The sequence below is a fragment of the Mauremys reevesii genome, linkage group 1 (genome assembly GCF_016161935.1).
Source record: "Mauremys reevesii isolate NIE-2019 linkage group 1, ASM1616193v1, whole genome shotgun sequence".
Taxonomy (NCBI): Eukaryota; Metazoa; Chordata; order Testudines; family Geoemydidae; genus Mauremys; species Mauremys reevesii.
Window position 1 is genome coordinate 135,398,502 of NC_052623.1, and position 18,576 is coordinate 135,417,077.

The 18,576-nt window shown below is 41.1% G+C and overlaps 1 protein-coding gene across 11 annotated transcripts in view; it reads left to right on the top strand.

Moving 5' to 3' along the window:
* The window catches only part of WWC3 (WWC family member 3), a 176,344-nt gene that overhangs the window by 72,606 nt on the left and 85,162 nt on the right, over positions 1-18,576 (top strand). For all 11 annotated transcript variants that reach the window (XM_039500168.1, XM_039500169.1, XM_039500162.1 and 8 more), the window contains exons 4-5: positions 3,770-3,846; positions 6,524-6,603. In XM_039500168.1, coding sequence (XP_039356102.1) covers positions 3,770-3,846; positions 6,524-6,603 — 157 coding nt within the window. The remainder of the gene's footprint in view (positions 1-3,769; positions 3,847-6,523; positions 6,604-18,576) is intronic.

Below are 18,576 nucleotides of genomic sequence, written 5' to 3' on the forward strand. Positions count from 1 at the left end.
AAGTCATACCTCTTGCTTTCTTCCCACTTATAGTCTAACATGGTTTTAGTTGCTGCTATTTCAAACACTATAACAGGCTGAAACTGATGCTTTATGACACATTTTAATCCCAGCTCTTGTGGCGTGGAAGGTGGGCTGCTAAAATCATGTCTCAGTTGGAATGGGGGTGGAAAAAAGCAAGTTAATATAATTTGATGTCATTTTAAAATAGGAAAGTCATCCAATTTATAAAAATATTTTTCTTTATTTTTCAAGACTTTTAGTAGTTGCACAAGACTTTATTTCCACTAATTTTGATAACCTATTGCCGATCATCTTGTACAGGGCAATTTTTATATAAATGGAGAAAATATTGGGGAAATAAGGTCTGATTTTTTTTTAATTGCTTTATTTGATTGGGCTGTTGTAGTTGTTTTTCTACCCAGAAAAGGTAAACTGCATATGACAGCAGCAGAATTGGATCAAACAATTACTCAGACTTTGCTGGGAGAGTATCCATAGGAAAGGTACAAATACTAACTAATTTTGAAGTTTCTGGAACTATTGAGATTTGTTGCTGGCATTCCCCAGAATCAGAAGCCTAACAAAATACTAGAAAAATATTTGTAATAAATTGTTTCACTTGTGCTTTAAGATCTAGAAACATTTTAGACCAGTAAAAATGTTTTCAGTATTTGTAAACATTTCTAAATATTGGTCTCTGACCAGTTAGAACAGTTCTGGATCTGTGGAGAGCTGGTTTGTCGAACGATCTTCTTGTTCCCATCTGTCAAATCGGATTAAAAGGCAGTTAAAAATACATAGACTTTTCTATGTATGCATTTCCTCTAAGTTCATGAAGACTGCCTTCATGAGCAGGGGAAGATGAGATCTGTATGTTTGCAGGTGGAAGCGGAGTTGTCCATGAAACTCTTTCATTATTAAATTGTGATCAACACCATGAAAAAATGTATGAAATTCTGGATTAGAGAATTTCAGTCCATGCACTGATAGCAATTGCACAACCTCTTTTGGCAAGTTACTGCATGGTTTATTCAGTGTTATAAAGTTCTTTCCACAATTGATCAAGACACACAGCAGAATGAAATGCTGAGCTGGCTTATAAAGTGTCAGGCCAGAACTTTATTAACAATGGGTAGAGAGGACTCTCCCCTCATCCTACTCCCCTGAAATACCAGGCATTTTATTGGGCCTAGTGCTGAGCTAAATGCCTTCACACAATAAACCCAGCAAATTTGAGTTAGCAGTCTCCAATCTAACCTCTTGGATTTAGTCCACTTCAGAATCCTTTTACTACCTCAATCTGCAAGGGCTTCAGGTCTCCTCTTTTCTCTACACTCTAACAGGTCCACCAGCCATTTTCTGGGACTCTTAAGCATATTTACTTCTGGGAGCTGGCCCTTTTAGCCTTTTTATCCACATTAGACACTGGCTGCTAATTGCTACAAATTAGGTATTCCTGCTTAATGTTAACTATTCCTTTCCTTTTTCCTTTAAACCAGCAGGACTTCCATGGCAAAACCCAGACCTCTCTCCCCGGACACCTTGCTAATTTGGCGCAAAAGGAAAAAAATGCTTTCTAATCCCAAAACAGGCATTCTGATCAGATCCGCATCAGGGAGTGGATGAGGGGGCATTAAAATTAAACATTTCTTGTTATCATTTAAGGCCATTATTACTCATTTTTTCCTTGGATGGTGATGGAAAATAATTCTTTCCCAACTCTCCATTTAAAAAAAAAAAAAAAAACCAATTACTTCCCATATAGACCATTATGTTCCCCTTCAGCATTGCATTAAACTGCACACATTAAGTTCTCTTTTTCCTACAGTATGAAGAGACATTGTGTGTCACATCCTTGTAGGGGGATAATACCCAAAAATCCGACTGCAGTAACATTTAACTTTGAAAAGGGGAACTACACAAGAATGAGGACGCTTGGTAGATGGAAATTAAAAGGAGCTGTCACAAGGATTAAATGCCTGCAAGCAGCATAATAGAAGTTCAGATTAAATGCGTTCTCCAAATCAGAAAAGACAATAAGAAGACCAGAAGAATGCCACTGTGCCTAAACAGCAGAGTAATGGAGGCTGAACAGGCAAAAAGGCATCTTTAAAATTTGAAAGTCAAATCCTATAAGTAAATAAGAAGGTGCATGATCTCTGGAAGGTTGTGTGTGAAAGTATAAGAAGGCCGGCCATGAAAGAATTTGGGAAGCAACTTGCTAACGATGCAAAAACTAACAGTAAGAATTTAAGTACATCAGAATCCTGCCATAAAGGGAAGGAGGCCAATAGTCGACCAAGGTGTTAAGAGTAGTCAAGAAAGACAAGGCTATTGCAAAGAAACTAAACAAATTCTTTGCATCCGTCTTCACTGCAGAGGATTTGGGGGAGATACCCACATCAGAGCAATCCTTTTTGGACAACAAATCTGAGGAACTGTCCCAGATTGAGGTGTCAATAAAGGGAGGTTTTGGAATAAATCGATAAATTAAACAATAATAAACATTTAAACAAACCTGCATGCTAAATAACTGGAAGGGTGTTAATGTAGTGACGATTTTTAAAAAAGTCTCCGGAGATGATCCTGACAGTTACACTGGAATGGAAGGTATCAGCTTTTAATCAACAGACAGTGCTGCTATATAGCAATTCAGAATAGATAGTAAATAACTTTAGGTACACACATCATAACTTCCCAGTTGGAATTCAGCCCAAATTGACTTTTGAAATCTTGTACCTTATAAAAGAAAGAATATGTTGGTGTACAAAAGTATGTTGCCTCCTGGAAAACCTCAGTCTACCAAAAGAGAAAACACAAAGGTGTCTTTAAATTGAAACTCTGTCTTAAGAGAAGCTGTGATGAGATTATCAAAACGCTCACTATTGAGGGGCTGTGAGGAATTTTTTGAACTGTAAACTTGCATGTGGTTACTGTATGCACTGAGTTGCAAGCAGACCTAATTTCATCAGTGATTGAGCTGGAAACTGATATTGATGTGGAACAATTTTTCCTAGTTTTCTGTTCTTAGAAGGGCTTTATTAAATTGAAATTTGTGATGATGTGATTTTACTTCCTTTATATGTATTTGGTAGCAGATTGATTCACATTCTATGAGATGGTTCAGTCCAAATTTTGTCGATCTAAATAAATTCTTCTATTTATTGCATATAAATACCATAAACTTAACTAACAGCCAAAAATGACTTCTATCTGTAATCATGTTGAGGAGGTTGTAAATAAAATCTGTGTTACCATAGGGACATTAAATTTGTTACATTCCTATGAAAGTTCCTAAACTGCAAGAAAAATAAATGGAAAAATCCATTAAATGTACTGTCAATTTTTAGACCCTACTGTTTAGAAGAAATCATTTTGGCTACAAGCATTCCTGTGTTGTACTCAAAAATAATTACACTGAGTAAGTCTTGTCACAAATGATTATCATATCCTACAAATACATGTCTTGAAGTTGTAGACAAATAAGCTTGTTCCATCTTTGAAATAGAATGACTCAACTTTGAGAACTCAGAATGACGTGTAGCCACACTTTGACAAGTATGTACTCTTTTTGGCCCCAGTCCTGCAAAACAGTTAAGCACATGCTTAAGTGATTTGCTGAGTTGTGGCTTTGAAGTTTTAGAAACGTGTAGACAGGCTAACCTATTTACAATTTACATGCCTTACAACCTGCACACACTATCATTTAACACATTGAAAACGTGAAAAATGTATTATAAAATACCATTGTTTTCCATCTGTTTAGCATTCTCTGGATTTTCAACTAATACCAAGTATGACCCATATCAGATTAAAGCAGAAATAGCAAGCCGTCGTGACAGAGTGAGTAATCTTTTTTTGATGTTATGTGATTAAAACAGTGCTGTACACACCCACCCACCATTAGGCTTAGAAGTTGTATATGCATGCTTTCTAAAACTGCACATGTTTAAAGTGCCCTTCTACTCTTGAACAATTATTTAATAAAAATAGCAGTGTGGTTCCATCTGTACTATGTCTCAATGATTCCAAAGATTTTTTTTCTGTTTATAAGTGTAAAGAATTTTTTTTCTGAATGACTGACACACCAACTCAACTTGTATTTTAAAAATCATTTCCTTTCTGTCTCGAGCATCACCACTAGTAGCAAATATTCTGCAAGTCAGATTCCGTCCCCAGCAACACCTGTCCAAACCAGCTGTCATTAAATTTTGCTCTTGGGTTCCATAGGGTTCTGTAGATGTAACTGAGGTCAGGATGTGGCTCTGTGTTGAGAACTCAGTTTAGTTGATGCGCAGACCAGAATAGATCGCTTGCCCAGGGCTGCATTTATAAAAGTGACAAATGACCCCCCCCCAACACTTCTCCATATACTATGGTAAGAATATAGAACTCTGAACACATATGGACCACATCTGTTGTATAAGAGAGTACCATTTTTACTTAACCATTTTTAGGTTAGAACCATACTTTGAATATTGTCTTGTCTGAAGTAGTTACAGTGGTAGAGGGAAAAGTTATACTTATCTTTCCAAATCTGCTTGTCAGTGTTCCTAATAAACAGTCAAATTCTACATATTTAATGGAAGCTATTTAGATGCCCACAACTAATAAAGCAGCTTATAACGTAAGGCCCACCATATATCTAAACTGCATATTCATTTTATTAATGGATAAAATGGACTTAGCATGCCAGATGCTCAATTCATGAAATAAATAAAATACATATCTTTGAAGGATAGTGTTCCTTTTTATGACTTCATGATTTAGTGACCACTTTTCACAGGAGTGGCTCTGGAAAATAAATTATGTTTACCACCCATCAAAGGCGTGTATTCTGTTAGCATGCATTTACAACATACTGTATATGGTAGAGCTAATGTTTGGAAAATGAAGCAAACCAAACAAGAAAATATAGCAAGTTAAAATTTCACTCAATTTCTCTAAACAAGGTTTAAAGAAAATAAGTGACTTTTCTATTTGCATATGGATTACCTGTCTCTGTCCCCCATCCCCTGTAGTCCAATAATAAAGTGACCATGAAATACACCTTTTTACTTCTGTACATAGGGTGAACCTCTGTGTTATGCATGCTCATGTATATTGAATTAACATAAAGAGTGCAATATACTATACACCATTGAATATACACCGCTGACCTGATATAACACGAATTTGGATAGAACGCGGTAAAGCAGTGCTCCGGGGCGGGAGGAGGGAAGGACGGGGCTGCGCACTCGGGTGTATCAAAGCAAGTTCAATATAACGCGGTTTCACCTATAACGCAGTAATATTTTTTTGGCTCCCAAGGAAAGTGTTCTATCGAGGTAGAGGTGTATAAACATGGAAGATATTAGTGATATATTTTCTTATTTTAGCGGAGTTTATTTTATAAGGGTTGGACTAGATAATCCGAGAAGTCACTATATACTTCCTGTTTTGTTCTGAAGATGTAGTGATTTCTGTTTTTGCAGGGCATGAGGGAGATGTGTTGATCATTTTGTCACTTACTGATTTACATATGTCTTATCAGTGTTTCGGATACATCGTAGAAAATCTACTAAATCTCTGGGAGACTCAGTTTGTTTTCTGTTTATGAAACTCACATTTTCATTTTTTTCTGTGGCTGAAAGTTGATGGCATCATTTATTGAAATGGATATACAAACAAAGGAGTGCCTGTCCCAAAACATATGTGACTTTTTAACCAAAAATATAAAACATCCATACGGAACCAGAAATAATTCTGTGTATCTGTTACAATAAGCATCAATTAAGGAACAACTTTATTAAAATAGTGTAACCTGGTAGTAAACGTCACTGCAGACACACACCAAACTTTGGGGAGATTATAATGAACTGCTGCTTATTATTACGTTAAATAAATGATCCGCCAGGCAACTTTCACTATTTACTGCTGCTGAAGGGTCACTCTGTACTTTTCTTTTATAATAAAAATGGGCAGATGAATCATCACAATCTCTAGTGACTTTAAACGAACATTCTTCCCATTGAAAAAGCCATAGTACTGAACCTCTTCCCCTTTCTGGCTGTCTGAGCTGGCTGTTTGCAATATTGTTAAATATAGTTGGGCAGGTCTTTGGGTGGCTGTCTACTACATAGTTAGATGGGAAATCATTGTTCCGGGGGAGACGGGAAATGGGAAATCACATGCGGACAGAGACTTGTTGGCTATTAGAGCAAGTGATAGCAGATAATATAGTAGAAGATTATACAAAGAAGCAGCTACCTTGTACATTTGGCAATGTTGTTACTTTGTGACCGTTGTTGGGTAGGTTTTTATTAATATTTCTATAAAGCATTTGTTGATTTTGTTTTTCTGTAGATTAAAAACCAAACAGATTATCACTTTTCTCTTTGAAAATACTAGTCTTTGAACAATGCACAGTAATTTTAAATTCTTGAAAGAACAATTATTTTAAGAATTATTTGAAAGAAGAATAATACTCAGTGATTTGCTGCCATAACATATTTTTGCTTAAAAAATATTTTGTTTTAAGCTTTCTAGACTAAAACGAGAGTTGGCACATATGAAGGAAGAACTGCAGTATAAAGAAAAAGGAGTGGAAACACTACAAGAGTGAGTTGGGAGGTTGTGGGAGGGGGGAATTTTTCTTTCTCTTCTTCCTGTTGGCATACTTTCTTGTTACTTAACTGGAAGTGTTACAAAGCTTTATTTAATGCACAGACTCCTGCTGCAAGTTTTTATTTTTGAATTGTTTTTCTTTCTTTCTTTCTTTTTTATTTATTTATTTATTTATTTAATTAATTTATTTTAACAAGTGTCCCTACTTAGACAACTATGGATGGTGCTAACAATGTGCTTTCATTGATCATAAAGCAAACTGATGTAAGCAAGATTGGCTGAAATTATTTTGGATGATGATTCCATTGATTAATGTGCCAGCAAGTTTATGAAAAACTGGCAAAATATGCAAAAATTGAGCAATTTTTGTATTTTAGATTATAGAATTCCCTTTTGAGCTTAGTGTAGAGGTGGTGTTTGCTTACTATTGCAACTGACGGTTGTCCTTAATAATTTCTGACTTTCAGGCAGCAATCTAAAAACAGGCAGCTGCTTTCTTTTCCATTTGCTAAACATGGTACTTAGTAAATAACAACAAATACACATGAAAGATGCAGTTCATACTTAAAAGTTTAAGAGAAGAAAACTCTTGTCAGGCCAAAGTACTTAATTGGCAAATATTAACTAGTTATCCTCATCCACAAATGTCTTTTAAATTGACTACATCAGGTAACTGCGAGGCCAGTCAGAGGTATACGATAGAAGACCAATTATGAATATACTAAAGTAATGGAAAAGATATAGTAACACATAAAAAGACTGTTTAATATAGCGAAAAGATCTTGGCTGTTTGAAGACAAGCAATAATTCAGAATGCTGTTGTATTCACATGACAGGTAGCACATACACACACAAACATTTACGCCTTACACAGTGACTTAATATCTTTATCAATATTAACTTTTAAAACTAGATAAAACATATTTCTGCGTTTCCCTTCTTTCCCATGACAGCATGAGGTTAATTTAAAATGAGGATGATAGGGTTCTGATTTAAGGCTCTGTTCTGCTGTTTCTGTGAAGGATTAATCACGTCCCTAGGAAGATCCAAGAACAAAGAAAGTGATTTGAAGGCAATTTCAAAGCTTTCTCTTGTATGGTTTTGTGAAAAGTAAAGCCTGAGAAGTAGTTTTGAACCTAAATATTAATGTCCAAGATTTTAGTCCAAGTTAAATGGCTTACATTTGTGGGGGGAGGTGGGGATTAAGATTACTTTAGAATAGCATTTTATGAATCTGATCAATTAATAGTTTTTTAGGTACCTCTGATCAGACAGTTTAAAAGTTCAGACATGACTGTTCTGTGCTCAGTGCTTTGCTTGTTTGTCGCTGACATTGAAGTCATGATATTGCTCCTGCTTTGTCTCATTTTTCATCCTTATTGTTTATTGAAGGCAGCCATATGTCTGTTAGTGTGTTATTTGAAGTTGTGATGAAATTTTCTTCAAGAATTTCTCTAGAGCACTCTTGCGTTTGCTGATCTCTGTATGTTCTCCACAGTGACTTCTTGACTTATGAGCCAGGAGATTTGTATTTTTTAAAAAGGCTGCTCTGGAAAGGCTTGTTTTTTGGATATATTTTTGAATCATGTGTGAATCTGATATTTTGTTGTATCTATCCATACAGAGAAAGTGCATTGTCACAAAAGAGGCAGCCAAGTAGATCATCTCCCCCAACCTTTTTAAATGGGAAAACTTACTTTTTTTGCAGGTGCTTTAAGCTCATTCACCTTGTTAATTCCTCTTCTGCTGTAGAATTTCTTTAAAAACTTCAGACTTCACAACTGCTTTCTGCCTTCTCATTAGGCTGTGTCAAAACTATTTTATTAATTACAGTTTCAGCTAATTACCAAGTATAAAATAGGAGGAGTGGAGTCATAATTGTTTGGTTTGCAATCATGTGTTTCCTTTCATTTTTAAGTGTGACTTTAAGCAATGTTAGGAATCGTATTTTGAGCTTTGCATATGGGTGAATGTTAGGTCTTTAAACCCTCACATAGTTTCCAAACAGTAAAATATTATGAGCAGTTAGGGGCCTGAACCTATTACTACTAAAGTCAGTGTTAAAACTCCTGTTGACTTCAATGGTCCTGGACTGAGACCTAGGAGATCAGGCAGATTTTATTATAGGTGGGGCTGGTAGTGCTGCTTGTTGTTAAGATTGCCTGACACTTCCCATTATAAGACCCTGTTTTCAATTTATTATAACTTTGCCAAACTTACACTATTTTGGCTGAAATTTTCCCTGCTAGGTGTCCATCTCAGGCTGAGCTATATATTGATTTATTTGTTAGTTTCAGCCAAAATGGTTCAAATGTTTTGGATAATGAGGCGAGGGGACAATACATTGTTTTGCCTATATTAAAAAAAAAATCTATTGACCTTTTCTTTGAACAGCTCCAGTAACCCTGTCCTACGGAGCAGGGACTTGAAATTTGTCTAAGTGGGGGCAGGATGAGGCAGCGGGGGTCCTTTGTGTGAGATTCATTTTGCCATCCCTGTGAAAATCTGCCCACACCTGGCCAAGTTATAAGCCTTTGAAAAAACACACTTCTTGAATGCTCAGTAAAGATTTTGATTTTAGCACGTAACTTCTCTGTAGATTCCATGTTTTGGTCCATCAGAGCTCCTTGTGCTGCCCAGACTGTGCATGGCCCATCTCCACAGCATGACTGATCACGCTGCAGCTCAGGGCTTCAGTGACAAAGCTTGACTTTCCTTTTAATGGCTGCTCCGAGCTGCTCCATGCTAGAGTGGGGCCAGATAATGGACCTGAGGGCGGTGAGGCCGTCTCTCCTGTGCTCTCTTCTGGCACCAATGCAGTGTGGAGGAGTAAGCCATCTGCTCTCAATGCAGAGGGGACAAAAGCCAGATCAGTTGGTTGGAGGGAATGCAGAGAGAACCAGGAGCTGGGGGAGCAGGGAGACTGGTACTGGCTGGACAAGGAGGCTGAGACTAGGAACTAAGGTAGAAGGGGCAGAGGGAGGGGAGATGGATCTGACAAGGAGCTGAGGCGTGGGAGGAGAATTGGGACTGGCGGGCAAAGAGATTAGAACCAAGAGCCAAGAAGGGGAGAAACTGGGCTTTGGCACTAGGCAGGGGGTGAGGATGGACACTGACTATATGAGGAGGAGCCAGTGGTGGATGAGGGGAGGGACAGATAGGAGGAAGAACCAAGAATGGGAACTGGGGCTGCCTAGGAAAGAAAAGAAAAGACTGGAATAGGGTGTGGGGAGGGGATGACTGGGACTTGGACATGAACCCAGAGAGACTGGGATTATTATGAGAAGCCTGAGGAATGGAGACTGGGAGATTGGGGCAAGGAGCCAGGGGTGGGAAAGAGACAGAAAAGAGGCAGGTTGGAGGTGACAGAGCAAAAGGGATCAGGCTTGGATGGAATGGGCCCACTGGCAAAGTGCGTGCATGTGTGCTTCATCCCTCTCTAGTCCTGGTTTTCACAGATGGTCACTCATTTTCTGATTGCCTGACTTGAGAACTTGGGGGTCTGATTTACAGAAGTGCTGAGCTCTCGAAGCTGCCGCTGAAGTCAATGAGAGCTGTGCTTTGAAGTTATAAAGAGCTAAGGACTCTGCAAAATTAGATCTGAAGTGTTTAAAATTGAGCATCCAAATTTAGTGGAAACTTAAGTGTTATCTTTCTGTGCCTCAGCTCCCTCCACGTGTTAAATGACTGTCACCTCAGAGCGGTGTTGTGAAGGTAAATGTTTGAGTTACACAAATCTTATAGTGATGAGTGCTGGAGGAAGGCCCATGAGGAAATCAATAATTCTATTTTAAGAAGAGGGGTTGAATAGTACAGGCGGTAAACAATGCATTGAACAATGAGGCGAAAACAAAGTAAGTAAGCATCATCCAACCTGCTCAGTAAGGGAGGTCTAGAGTCTGACCATGTAATTAAAGGCTGCATTGTAATCTGTATGCACAAGGTGGCCAAATTAAGGTTGCACAGGTAATTCTAGCACTTTCCGGTTTTTGAGTGTTTGACCGTACAATGTTCATGTTCTTTTAATGTAATTTTCTTGTATAATGTAGATAAAAAAACCACAGCAAATGTGGTCCGCAAGAAAACACCAGATATGACTATCACTCTAATAAAAGAAAAAAAGATATAAAAATGGTGTAATAATAAAAGAGGTATTGTTTCTGGTAATGGGATAGTTTTTGCAGAAAACCTGCCTTCTTTACCTGCTGTTGACCGAAGACTTGTAGAAAGCCATCTGTGGTTAACTTGAAGGCCTGTTGCCAGGATCAGTGATGTAAAATGCAGAAAATGTAATACAACTTTCCATTCTTTTAGGATGTAATCTATTGTGTGATATGGGAAATCAGCTGGTAGGTTTGGGCAGTGGTTTTTTCAAGGTATATAGAGTAAAAAAGGAGTATTATAGACAGTAAATTGTATTGCTGCACATTAAATTTTATCCTGTTAGTTGTCTCTTGATAACTTAAAAATCATGTTGAAAGCAAAACATTTTTATAGGGGCCAATTTAATTTTGGAAAAAAATGTTCTTAAGTTTATTTTTTAATAAAGATTACATGTTTTCTTTCCCTTTTACCTCAAAAATATCCTACAAGATGAATTTGCAGCAACAGTTTACTCAAGAGTTGAATTTGATAAGCCTTTTCGCTGCCACTAACAATGAATCTCACCATTTACAGCCAATGGTTCTTTAACCTGTGAGGCAGCTCCTCATGTATGTGAGCCCAAGACATTTCTAGAAGGATACAGCTCTTTCAGGTATACAGGTCTGTCGCATCTTACGCTGGGGTTACGTTCCGTGGTCAGTGCGTAAAGCGAAAACTGTGTATAGTCAAAATGACCCTTGAAAATCCCTTAAATCACCCATAAAGTACTATGTATTTGTATACGGCAATGTACAGTACAGTATATAATAAAGACTACATATGCAAAATATAATTTTACAGTATTTTTAATAACATAACAGAGACAGAAGAATGAAAGAATAAAAAATGAAAACAGTACAGTACAGTGCAGTATTGTAAACCTGAACAGTCACCAGTCTTGTACTGTGCACACTCCAATGATTAGTCTTCCTCTTCCCTTGACAAAACTATTATTGAGTTGTCAAGGCTTGTTGTCGATCCAGGAGATGATGGGCCAGGCTTGGGTGATGGAGAGCGAGTCGTAAACAAAGTGGTTGGCTCTGGTTCAGCTCTAGAAGTTGATTGTGTAGGCTCTGCTGCTGCTGGTTGTTTTTTCTTTAAAAACATGGTGATTGGCAACTGTCGCAGTTGTCTCTTGAGCTCCTCAAACATTTCTTGGTACGGTCTCAAATCATCTGTAATACTGTATGTGATTTTGAGGCTTCGTTCCATAGAGGGATCATATTCAGAAATTAAATCATTCAAGTGTTTTGCTGCTTGGAACACTTCAGAAAATTTATGAAGATTCCAAGTTGCTGGCTCTTCCTGTTCGTCGTCATCTTCGTCTTCTGTAGATGATTTTATCAGTTCCTCTAACTCTTCGTTAGTCAATGTTTCTCTATGCCCCTCAATTAATTTCTCAATTTCTTCCTCGATGATGTCGACGAAGCCATCACCACCCATTTGCCTGGCCACCTGAACAATGAGTTGCACTTCTTTATCAATGGTCGGGAAACCCTTAAAATCACTCACACAATCTTCCCATAGGTTTCGCCAACATGCATTGACTGTTTCAGGCTTGATTGCATCCATTGCCTGTTTAATATAAGTGATGCAATCAGCAATGTTGAAGAACTTCCAGCACTCCATCACATTAACATTGGGATCAGCATCCATAGCGGTAAGGAGGGGAGGGATAGCTCAGTGGTTTGAGCATTGGCCTGCTAAACCCAGGGTTGTGAGTTCAATCCTTGAGGGGGCCACTTAGGGATCTGGGTCAAAAATTGGTCCTGCTAGTGAAGGCAGGGGGCTGGACTAGATGACCTTTCAAGGTCCCTTCCAGTTCTAGGAGATTGGTATATCTCCAATTATTACCTATTATTACCTAAGGATCCGTGAGAATGTAAGTCTTGCGTACGTGGCGTTGAAACAGCTAATGACGCCTTGGTCGAGAGGTTGGAGGATGGAGGTGGTGTTGGGGGGGAGAAAGATGACTTCAACATTGTTATGCGCAAACCGGAGTGTCGCAGGATGGCCAGGAGCATTGTCTACGATCAGCAACAATTTAAAGTCAAGTCCTTTTTCTTCAAGGTACTGCTTGACCTCCAGAATGAAACACTTGTGGAACCAATCCAGAAATAATGCTGCCATCACCCAAGTCTTTTTATTTGATTGCCAGAACACAGGCAGGAGTTTTTTGTTCTTGCCTTTTAGTGCACGGGGATTTGCAGCCCTGTAGAGCAGGCCCAGCTTCATTAAATGCCCAGCCGCATTGCCACAAAGCAACACAGTCACATGGTCTTTAGCTGCTTTGAAGCCAGGGGCTTGTCTTTCTGATTTCGAAATGTAAGTGCGGGTGGGCATTTTTTTCCAGAAGAGCCCAGTCTTGTCAGCATTAAAAACTTGTTCTGGAAGATAGCCCCTTTCCTTTATGATTTTCTTTAATTGTTCGGGGTAGGCTTTTGCTGCGTCCTCATTGACAGATGCAGCTTCACCGGTAGTCTGAACGTTTTTGAGGTTGAAGCGGTTCCTAAAACTGTTAAGCCAACCTTGGCTGGCTTTGAATTCCTTCTTAGCAGAAGGCTGTCCCTCTTTGGCGGGAGGTTTGAACAGCGCATAGATGCTAAGAGCCTTTTCTCGCAACACGTTGCCATCGATAGGCACACGTTTACAGTTCATGTCTTCCAGCCATAAGTTTAATGCCTTTTCAGTCTTCACTAAAGTCTTATCACGCACTTGGCTCATCACCTTAGCAGTTACTGGAGCACTTGATGCCACGGCTTGACGAATTTCTGTCTCGCGAATCTTGATGGCACGGATGCTAGATTCTTTGCGGCCGTATTTACGCGCCACATTGGTGATGGACGTACTGTCTCTCAATAAGTCCAACACGGCCAGTTTTTCCTCCAGCGTTGGAACACATCGCTGTTTCTTCGGTTGAGCACCAGGTGAAGTAGGTGCCTTGCGTTTAGGGGCCATGTTATACAGTACGAAAAATACGTACTGTCTTTTTAAACAGTACAGGCACAGCAGAATCTCACTCAGCATGGCGAGATGCACACAGTATGAGAGGCACAGGGGGGCTGAGTACCGTAATGGGAACAGCAGATTTGCTTCTCCCATCTCTCACTCACTCCGGGGCAGACACACTATTTAAACGTTTTTTTTTTCCCCAACCCTCCAGGGTTACTATAGAGGAGACCCTTATCACAGGCCTAAAGACAAGCTGTTGCTGTCAAGTCCCCCCCAAAAAAATACTTTAGTGGGAACAGCAGATTCGCGTCTCACGCTGGTGGAATCACCTGGTTTTTTTTTCTTTCTCCCAACCGCGCAAAGCTGAAATCGCGCATGTTAAATGCACGTAAGATGCGACAGACCTGTATGTGGTCATGGAGGTCACTGAGCCCGCAGTACAGGTGGTAGAACAAAAAAAAAACATGGTGGCTGTTAACTGCAAGGTCTGTCTGTGTTCCTACCCAATTTTGATGGGCCTGTTTAACTGTGGAGATGGAAGGATGTACTGGGTGAAAAGATATTGGAGTGGAGGAGCTGTGGTAACTGGGAAGCTCCCAGATTCTTGGTGTACTGCAGACCTGCTCACTATCTTGAAAGCTGAAGCCGAAGAGTGGTGGCTGGCTCCTTTTAAGCTTCTTTGTTTAGAGCAGATGTCCATTCTGTGCTGTGCTCCCATAGAAGAACACGTGCATCAAGGGACCCTACCATTATTCCTCTGGTAAATGGGAGCAAAGGACAGAAGGAAAGCCACTAGTGCATGCCTGTCAATAGTCATTATTTGGTTGGAACATTCCCAGGTTTTGAAAACTTCTTTTGGGAAGCTGCAGCTCCCAGACTGTGGCAAGCAGCTACTCAAAAGCCCATACCTTTTTCCTCACCAGCTTGCTTCTCTTAGGTGCAGACTCCTACCTCTGGCTTCCTGCAGCTGCCTGTAGAGCTGTGCCCAGCTGAACAAGGAGCTGGAGGCCAGGTTTTTGCACTGAATTGAGACACGTGCAGTAGGTAGTAGTCCACTGAGCAACACAGAAAGAAGCCTGCATACTTTTTGGGGAGCAAAAATAGTCAGCAGGGGATAGATGTCACAAGTTGTGAGGCGAGGTTATGTACAGGAGGGAAGAAATCAGAGCAGTGTTATTTTCAGGGTATGTTATTGTAAATCAGCCAGTGGTCTGGGAACTACTGGAGTGTTCCATGTGCACTCTGGTGATTCTGAGAGGATTTCTCTTTTCTTTTTTTCTCATGTTGTATGAAGAAAATAACCTGCTCAGAGGTTACACAAATATGTCCTCCAGCTGGGGGTCTGGCAGCTCCCGGGTTCCTGCTGTTTTGGAGAATTGTTGCCAACTCCAGGAGAGTGGGGTAGAGAAGAGAAAAAAGTATAGCAACAGCGGAGGCAGGGGGGGAGAGTGTGGAGAAGAGACGGAAGGAAGGAGAAAAGCTTTGGGAAAGAAATGGGAAAGAATGACTGAAGGATCTGGGAGGGGAAAAATGCAAGGGGAATAGCAGAGAGAAAGGGAGACAAACTGGTAAAAAATGAAAATGTGGGAGAGAACACTGCTACGCTAAGACCTGGGGGCTTCACAGTGGGGCAGAGACTGGAAGAAAGAGGCAGAGGAAAATAGGACAGCACTCTGAGAAAGCTAGTGGGAAGAAAAAAAAATCACCAAGTGCATAAAAAAGAAAAACTTGAGGACGGAAGAAGAACAGACAGAAACAAGAGGGGAAAGTGAGAGAATTTTTTTTTGCAGAGTCTAACACAGAAGGGCCTGATCTTGTTGTGGCTTCTAGGTGTTACTAAATTATAAATGGTACATAATAAAGAATGGCTAATTAATATATGAGATGTAGAAGTGAGAACAAGGATTGGGGAGGAGGTGTCCAAGTACAGCTCAAGTTACAAATGAAGGTGGCTTCCATGCAGAATCCAGTCACTTTAAGTCAGTCATAGCACAATTCTCTGTGCTGTGCATCAAAAGTCAAAATGAAAAGTCTTGCTGCAAAGAAAAGGCAGTTAGGGTGGGATTTTCAAGTGCTCAGCATTGGTCTAACTCTGCTTCTGTTGAAGTCAATCCCATTGATTTAAATGGGAGCAGAATTAGGAAAGTGCTGAGGGCTTTTGAAAATCCTACCGTTAATTCCCAAATGAGGGCTCATACAATTGAATTCTCTTAGGGTCAAATGATTCCCCAAATGCCCAACCTGGATAGCTCTGTAGCTTACTGGCCCAAAAGAAGGGGCGAAGTTTTTATTTAAAGATGCAGTTAGCATTGTAGTGTAAGGCCTTGTCTACACTGGCAAGTTTCTGCGCAGAAAAGCAGCTTTCTGCGGTGTAGCTTCCGAGATTTACACACTGCCAAGCCACTTAGTGCGCAGAAACTGTGCAGTTGCTATGCTGTAAAAAAACCACCCTGGCAAGAGGCGTAGAGCTGGGGCTACTGTGCTGCGGTGCCAGTGTAGACATCCTGGTCAATTACAGCGCTGCCATTGACCTCCGGGAGGTGTCCCACAATGCCTGTTCTCGTCTCTCTGGTCATCGGTTTGAACTCTACTGTCCTGCCCTCAGGTGACCAACCATGAGCCCCATGCCTTAAATTTCTTGGGAATTTTGAAAGTCCCCTTCCTGTTTGCTTGGTGACACATGCAGTGGTCTCTGCGCCTCTTTGCAGGTGACCATGTCTGCTCCATGAACCAGGCGATCCCCCGCTTGGAGCATTGTTGAGCTACTGAACCTCATGAGCATTTGGGGAGAGGAGGCTGTCCAGTCCTAGCTGCACTCCAGCCATAGGAATTATGATACTTATGGACAGATTTCATGATGCATGACAGAAAGGGGCCATGACTGGAACACACTGCAGTGCAGGGTCAAAGTGAAGGAGCTGCGGAACGCCTACAACAAGGCGGGGGGAGGCAAAGCACCACTCCCATGCTGTGCCCACGAGCTGCTGGTTCTACAAAGAGCTGGATGCGACCCCACCTCCACTGTAAAGGCCACTGTGGATACTTCGGTGGCTCACGTGCCAGGCGAGAGTGGAATGAGCCAGGAGGGAGAATCTTGGATGAGGATGTGGAGGGGGACTTAGAGGCAGAAGATGACTCAGAGATGCATGCAACCAGGAGCTCTTCTTTATCCCAGAGGAGGCTAGCTGGTCACAGCTGTCGGAGCTTGGTGAAGTGCAAACAGGAGAGGAGACCCCTGGTGAGTGGCTTTGATTTTGGGAATTGCTGAAGCAAGTTGTTGGGGGCAGAAGGGTTGCAGAAAGCAGACTTCTGTCTGTATGATGTGCGTATCACCGCATACCTAGTCTGAGTGGTGGAACAGGGTGTTGATTGACTCCCTCACTTCACGGGAATCTGCCTCAGCGATGTCCATGAAACTCTCTTAGAGATACAGGGCAATCCACTGCTGCAGGTTCTTTGGCAGAGCTGTTTTGTCTCTTGCCCCATTAAGGGTAACTTTCCTGTGCCACTCTGCTGTCACTGAGGGTGGGGTAAGGTGGGAGGGACGGCCATTGCTACACACAGGCAAGTCACATAAGGGCCAGGGTGGAAACTGCAGTCTTCAAGAAGACCCTCCCTTGATTCCCTGCTCACCCTCAGCAGCGCGATATCTTCCATAATGAACACAGCCTGTGGAAAATATGAGGACAGTAATGATTATAAGCCCCCCCCACCACAGTGCTGGCTCTCCGCAAGAGCTCAGTGTACAGTATGGTCCTGGAACACTGATTTCCTCTTCCCCTGTGGTTACTCACCACCATTTTGGGGGTCTTTGGCTCATGTGTGCTTGCCTGGGATCAGCCAGTTAGTGACAGGTATGTGAATAGTGGTTGTGTTTTAAATCACTGCATCCGTGGTCTGTGTGTAGCAAACAATTCTGCTTCTTTAAAATGTTGCATTTTGGTTTCACAGAAATGACCTTGGGAGCCCAGCCTCCCTCTTTGTTATCGCCAGCTGAATGTCTGTGTGGAATTAGAAAGCGGCCACGAAGAATTAAAGAGGACTTTCTGCATGATGTCATGATGCACTCCGTGGCTGAAAAACAGGAATTGAAGGAGTGGCGGAACAGTGAGAAGAGGGACTGAAAGGAAAATGCAGCATGCCAGAACGAAGCCATGGAGTGACTCTTAAATGTTATGGAGCACCAACCGCACATGCTCCAGGCGCTACTACCACTGCAAACTGAGCATCTCCGCGCCCGCCCTCCCCTACAACCGTTGTCACAAAACTCTTTCCCATGCGCCCCCACCCCTCCGACACCGCCGACACACTCTTATCAACATTTTGGCTCCAGTCTGTACCCGCTGCATTCCACTCCTATCCCATCGCAGTCCAGTACTGCGGACTCTCAGTACCCACTGCACTCAACACCTCTCCCTCTGCAGTTTAGCCCTGCTGAAATACAGTATTCTCTGTACTGTACTCCAAAGGAGAAGGTTGGATATGATACCCGGACATACACAAATCTTTAACCGTCCCGGGACCCCCTCTCCTCTTGGGACCCTCCCTTCCCCCATTCCCCACAGTGCTGATGTTTTTTTGTTTGTCTTTCTCCTGCGGTGGTGGTTTTTTAATAAAAGAATTGTGTTGGTTTGAAAGCAATCTTTATTCCATTAATTGAAAGCAAACAGAGCCCTTCAAAGCAACAGGCGATTTTCTTAAACCTTCATAGTGCATCATCTGCACTAATTACAATCACCTTCTAGCATTTCAAGCACTGCACTCCAGAGCATAGCAACAAATATTAGTGGCTTTCAGCTTCAAATTGCTGCCTCAAGGTATCCCTGATCCTTATGGCCTCGCGTAGCGGCCCTCTAATAGTTCTGGTCTCTG